At 43.3% G+C, this 6,529-nt stretch overlaps 1 protein-coding gene across 7 annotated transcripts in view; it reads right to left on the bottom strand.

Annotated features, from left to right (window-relative positions):
- The window catches only part of CNTN4 (contactin 4), a 294,079-nt gene that overhangs the window by 8,911 nt on the left and 278,639 nt on the right, over positions 1-6,529 (bottom strand). For 6 of the 7 annotated variants that reach the window (XM_035337706.1, XM_035337704.1, XM_035337705.1 and 3 more), the window contains 4 exons: positions 5,937-6,112; positions 3,482-3,602; positions 1,410-1,568; positions 553-702 (listed from right to left, as the gene is read on the bottom strand). In XM_035337706.1, coding sequence (XP_035193597.1) covers positions 553-702; positions 1,410-1,568; positions 3,482-3,602; positions 5,937-6,112 — 606 coding nt within the window. The remainder of the gene's footprint in view (positions 1-552; positions 703-1,409; positions 1,569-3,481; positions 3,603-5,936; positions 6,113-6,529) is intronic. The other variant, XM_035337710.1, reaches the window with a different exon arrangement.

The raw sequence follows: 6,529 nt of genomic DNA, 5'->3' as shown, positions 1-6,529 counted from the left end.
AAAAAAAAAAAAAAAAAAAAAAAAAAAAAAAAAAAAAAAAGATGCAGCATGGTAGATAGCACTGAAACTGCACGTGATGATTTTGAAACCAGAGAAGTGTGTTGAAATGAAACAGCTACAGGACTCTGCTGGCCTTCCCCTGCTGGGTGTCAGAAACATTAGCAAATGACTAATTTGCCATGGCAAACAGCACATTAAAATTATGTCAATAATAGTATACGAAAAGTATGTCAATTAACTTGTGTATTCAGTCTCTAATTGTTTAGTTTAAACATTTATCTTCTGTAAAAAAAGGCTTTTACTTATTTTCATGTTTCACATTCTGTTCCATTACAAGCTAAAGCGGAGCAGAGGAGGCACCTGCCATGACTGAGGCACGGATCCCTGCAACCACCACCCTGAGCCTACTCCTGGCTGTGACCCCCTTCTGCCAGGCCAAAAGACAGGGACAGCATCAAGGAGCATTACAGTTCTCCAGACTTGTCAGACATCCTTTAATGATGATTAGCACTCATGCCATGAGATTTAACTCCGCTGCCCAACACTACTTACGAGCTTCTTCAGTTCTTTTCTTCTCTGAAGGTCTGCTTGGCTCTCCAATCCCAATTAGGTTGGCAGCCACTACTCGAAATTCATACTCGACCCAAGGGTTCAGACCCACCACGGTTGCTGTGAATGTCCTCCCATCAATGACCTCTGGAACTGGGAGACAGTCACGGGTCAGGAGTGCAGTAAAAACTCACTTAAAGTATTAAAAACAGCTGAGAAAATGTCCTAGCAGATGCCCTTAGAAGCGAGGGTTTAACATAAATAGAAAGCAAATACAGATTGACAAACCTTTTTTATTTATTTTTTTAACATTTTCTTAATTGCTAAAGTTAGCGAGACTGCTAAAGCAAGAAAGGGACAATTAAAACATTGTGCTTTTAGCACGGAAATTCCTTATGAAGTTTCTCCTAAATTGGTACTTTTTGAAAACAAGGTGTCAAGACAACAGGTTTACATGTTTTTTATTTTTCTCTTAAACTACACTGTTCTCTCTGTTTAATGGTTACTGGAACGAAATTAACCTCTGGTGGAATGAGCAATTACATCATGGAATTTTCCCCTCTATCAGGGAAATAATTCTACTTAAAGATAGGCCAGATGACATGGCCTGTCCCCAAGGGATGTCTTTATAGACCACAATTACTGCTGTATATCTCCAGCGCGGCAACAAAAGATAGAAATTCATACTGTTTTCCCTTAAACATTCATGAGAAAAATGGATGAGTAATCGCACTGACTGGACCCTAAATCTTTGGGCTGCCTAACTTGAAACTCGTTGAAAAGAGCGCTGTTCTGCAGCAAGGGAAATGACTTTTGGGGCAGAGCTGATCCCCGGGATGTGCTCGGGTCTCGGTGCTTACCTGTGCTCACCGCCTGCCACCCCACCGAGAAGGGGGTCCTGGCCTGCACCACGTACATCGTGATGGGGCTGTGGTTGTCTGCTCCAGGTCTCCAGGACAGCTGAGCGGTGGTGTCGGTGATTTCGTCGATGGTCACAGCTTCTGGTGGGCCTGGGGGACCTGTCAGAAAAGTCACAGGGGTGAGAGCTTGAAGCCAGGCAGTGATTGGGGGAGCAGCGCCCAGGCCTTCCCTCCCGACCCAGGGGAGAGGTGGCTTGGTGTGGAGCTGCAGCTGCAGCTTGGCTGTGCTGGGAGGCTGGTGAACAACAAAAAACCTGCCTGTAACAAGCACTGTGCCTGAGTATGGGCAGTGTTTTCTCTTTCACTGCTGGGTAACAGGTAAAGCACTGCAGGACACCTCCACCAGCGGTACGACCTCTCCTGCATCGTGTGGCCATTCCTATCAGCAGTGGTACCAAGGTGAAATCTCCCCCGAGGAGCACCACTTCACAGCCAGCTTTCATCTTGAAGTTCATTCCTCCATCCTTGGACTAAAATTGTTCTCAAATGATATTAGGACCTGGACATATTTAAATATCTAAAATACCCTGAAACCTTCCAGTATCCCATCTTTAAAATTAAAGTTTCAGCAGGTCTAGCCAGATTTAATTTCTAAGAAATTAAAATTCTAAATCATGTTGCTAGGCTGTGGGGAGAGCAATCGCGCAATGCAGCCTCGCTCGGCTGGTAGCTCCTTCAGTCCTTCCCCCCCCAGTTCCACCAGAGGAGTGAAACCTCATTGTGTGCTTCACAAATTACTCCTCCTGCCTGGTGGATGCTGACATGACCCACCTTCACTTCATGTCTTGGGGTAATGATGGCTACTCCCAACATTTCCTAATACACTTCCTAACAGGGTGCAGGGAAATACTGTCAGATTAATTCAGAGACATTCATGTAGATGCTATCCCAAAGTCAAGAAAAGGAAAAGAATCTTTGGCATCCTCATGCAATTATCAGAGCATACAAGGAGGAACTGGTAGCTGCACACTGATGCAAGAAGGTGAGACAACAGGTTGGGACTGGGGTGGTCTGTCACCAAGGGTACAAATCCCCTAAGCGTACAGCACTACCAAAGACATGCAAGGGGTTAACAGCCTTTCCCAGGGAAAGGCTGCATCACATTATCTTGACATAACTCCACTGACTATATATTTTTTTAAAAAATTAAATTTATTATGGATGCTCTATTTATGCAGCAGCTATTCACCTCCCCCACCTGGTCTCACAGCCCAGTGACACCTCCCAGTTTGTGCACTGTTGGTGGCACGATGCAGCACAACTCCAGGTGCAGCCATGGGGCCACTGCCTGGATGCAGACATCCCTGCTGATGCTTTGGGAGAGGGGCAATGTCATCAGCGGCCACTTTCTTGTGAGAATTTAATGTTCCTCCTGTTTGTTTACAGAGCCAACGCTAAGGAAATTACCTAACCGAGGTTCTGACAGCAGGCTGTTTTGAAATGTTTGCACAAAAAAACAAAACAACCCCCCCCCCCTCCCCCCGACAGATCTGAAATAATGCTGCAGCAAAAATACAAGAACCGGTGTAACGGGGAGCCCGGGCACTCTCGTGCTTCTTACGGGGCCATCAGTCACCGCTGCCCACCACCACGCATGGTCTGACCCTGCTACACAGTGCAGCCATGAACGTGCTGTTAGCGCGTGAAAAGAGCCCTTCAGAGAGACCAAAGCCAAATGACCACGTTCCCTACCTATTTCTGCTGCACGACTCACCAAACAAATGAGCTCAGTTGGTGCAAGTTTTGCATTCCGGACATGAACGTGTACTCGTGTGTTTATCTGCTGCGTGGCTGTTGAACGAGGACGCATATATGAAAGCAGCTTTACATATGCTGCTTGAGAATGTACTGTGAACCACAGCTTGTACTTAGAGCTTATTTCTTAGATTAATTACAAGATGCTGGGATCCTAATGAATGTATCTGAGCGCAGAAATTGTCTTACGAGCAGCAGAAGATAGGGAAAAAAAAAGAAAATTTCCAACAACAACAACAGTAACAAAATTCAAATACCTCTTACAATCAGGTCTGCAGCAGCCGATAGCTTGTCCACACTTGTTTGCACCATGCAGACGTACTTCCCAGCATGCTTCAGCTGGATGCTTCTGATCATCAAATCACCAGCTGAATCCTGCTGATAAAGTAGGCAAAAGTGGTTACAATTACTTTTTAATGAGCGCTAAACATCATTATCACATGAAGGACACTGTGACTAATGGATTTATTTTATACTGGCTGATGAAAACATTCGTAATGCAAGCCGTGGACTATTAAAATTATGTGAGTTCGCCTTGAAGATAAGAGAGGGAGCGCTTCTAAAATTACGGCTTCTGCAAGGGGCAAGGGAGCCAGGTTTGGGTCCGTTAAGCAGTTTCCCCATTAAAACAATGTGACAGAGCTTATGTGGGGCAGGCTTGCCTCAATTCCTCCTTCACCTCTCTGGATAAGCAATTTATAGCCTCTTCACTGTTCACATGTCTAAGTCCTGTCTACATCTATTTCACAAGTGCAAACCAGCCCAAATTATGCGGCATCTGCAATAGTTTCATGGCCTTGTATTACGGCCAGCATTTTGATTGCCTGGCGTTTTTGTACTAAAGATCATGAGAACAGCACTCTCTGAGGAAATCTCGCATTACCTAACAGCAGTAATTTGTTTTCCGAACACCAAATGCATGTCTGATTAACTGTTGAATAGAACTAATTACGTTTCTGTATGTATAGGAAGCTCAAAACTCTTCCTAAATTTTTCTCTAGACGCAAAACATTCAATACATTAGAAGTCTCAGGGTAACCTTGTGATTGTGGCTTTCTGACTAAAGAATATTAATAAAGTTTGTAATTTTGGCTTTGCAGCTCAGTCACTGGGAAGAGCTGTCACTGCTGATGTGCACCCTAGGCACAAATCTTTAAGTGCATCTTTTAATGATTTTTTTTTTAGGTATAAAAGCAAGGCTTGTAAATTGTATTTCCTTTTCCTTTTAGCATCAAATTTCACTCTTGACAAGTGTAAACACAGACTGCCTGTCTGCCCAAAACCCAGCGCAGCACGTGACTTTGTCAAACCTCCCTTAGGGTAACGTGCAAAACTCCCTTCTGTCCTCTGCCTCTGCTGAAAAAATATTATATTTCTTTCCATCTTTTTCTTGCTATGTTCACTCAATAAAAGTAGAAAACAATCATCTGGAAGGGTGATGGGAAAAGCAATTTTTAATTGCAACTCGGTTAGAAATTAAACTCCCACGAGGCCCGTACAGCATTGAGTGGGGTAAGTCAGATGAAATCTGAGCTGTGAAGGAAAACATAAGGATTACAAAAAAAGTAAACTTTTCAGTCACTTTCTACACATAATCTGTGAATCGTCTGGTCCAGTTTTATCAAAAATTATTGGGAAATTATTTTTATTCAAAAGAATAACATAAAAAGCTGGAGGAAGGTCTGACAGACGTGCTTCATCCTTATGTGAAACCCCTTTCCAAGAGATGGCTTCCTCGGGTATCTTGTATAGCACCGACCCTTTCCAATTCCCCAGATTTATTCTGCAACAATTTCAGGGACCCTCAGACTGCCCACATTAGCCAAGGGGCCATGTCAATGATGCCTGTAGGTTGTCACCTGGGGCATACTCCTCTCTGGGGCTCGGGGCCAGCACACTTGTCTTGTGAGGACTTTCTGGTCCTAAACCTTCCTGGAGAGGCAGAAAATAGTAGACCTAGCAGGAAAAACAGACCTTCTCCTCTCCTAAGGAAGGAAAGCAATTCCTACCTTCACTACAGCTGCTTTCCTATACCTACCACTTGATCATCTCCTTGAATGACGGGGATGGCTAGGGCTGTAACCAACGGACAGTCTAAACGTCACCTCACACCTGACTCTTTTCCTAGCTATCAGATTTCCATGAACGTCACCTTTGAAACCTTTAAACAAATATTTCATTGGACGTTGCAAAAGTTTGCATTGTCAGCTGGTGCAGACTGGGTTTCCTATAAACAAACAAGGAACCTGAAGACACCAAAATGACATCACCAGGAAACTTGCGCAGATAACGCTGAGGAGAAACACCATTTCCAAAGGTCAGTGACATTTGTAACTCTATGCAGATCATTGTGTGTGGAGGAAAAATACTTATTGCAAGCATGTGGTCACAAGAGAAGGACACAGACATATAAATATGCCAAAAAGACTGCCCGCACAAATTTGAGGGTGTCTTCTAATTTTTCCCAATTTCTGTACAAATACAAAGTTCTATAGGTTCGTTCATGCCAGCAGATTTAAGGCATGTGGTTAAGCAATTATGACAATTCTACATCAACTACCACAAAGTACTGTCAATGCTTATTTTCTCAGTCTATGAGCCATAAGATGTCTCCTAGTGTTAACTTAATTCTATGTTATCTTCAGCTATTACTGTGACTGTCAATAAAAAAGAGGAATACTTTGGTGGGATCGCTTTAGTATTAATACTTACCCCTCCAACTCTTTCAAAGTGGTCCCCATCTTTTTCAAAGTCTATCAGGTGTCCATTGAATGACCAGGTAAACATGATATCTAGCGAGTGATCGTGAGATACCTGACAAGGCAAGACAATACTTTCTCCAACGGTGACGTCCATGCTGAAAGGTGACACCATAACCCGTGTTGGATCTACAAATGAAGAAAACAGAGGGAAAAAAATAATCCTGTCTTCCTGATTTTATCCCAATACCTTTCTCTTTTTGTTGGATGAAAACATTATCAAGAAGTCTTCCGGAATCCTCTTCTAGCTGCAATCCAGGTGAACAAGGAGAAAAGAAAAAGATGGAAAAGAATGCAACAGTTTCCTCATTCACAGCTGAAGTTCACGTGGATCCTTTACCACTAGTTTAATTGCCCATTTTTCACTGTAGTCATGCAGTACAAACAAAATGGTGGCATAGAAAGATGAGCCATGACACATTATGCCAACTTCAGCTCCTCATCTGTGCCTATGAATTCCCTCTGCCTCCAAAGTTAACATTTGTCTTTCATTTCTGTTGACAAAAATGCTGTATTTTTTTTTCTACAGGGCCACAGAGGAAATGA

The sequence above is a fragment of the Oxyura jamaicensis genome, chromosome 12 (genome assembly GCF_011077185.1).
Source record: "Oxyura jamaicensis isolate SHBP4307 breed ruddy duck chromosome 12, BPBGC_Ojam_1.0, whole genome shotgun sequence".
NCBI lineage: Eukaryota > Metazoa > Chordata > Aves > Anseriformes > Anatidae > Oxyura > Oxyura jamaicensis.
The sequence above is the reverse complement of the archived record's forward strand: the minus strand, read 5'-3'. Positions and strand labels throughout refer to the sequence as shown.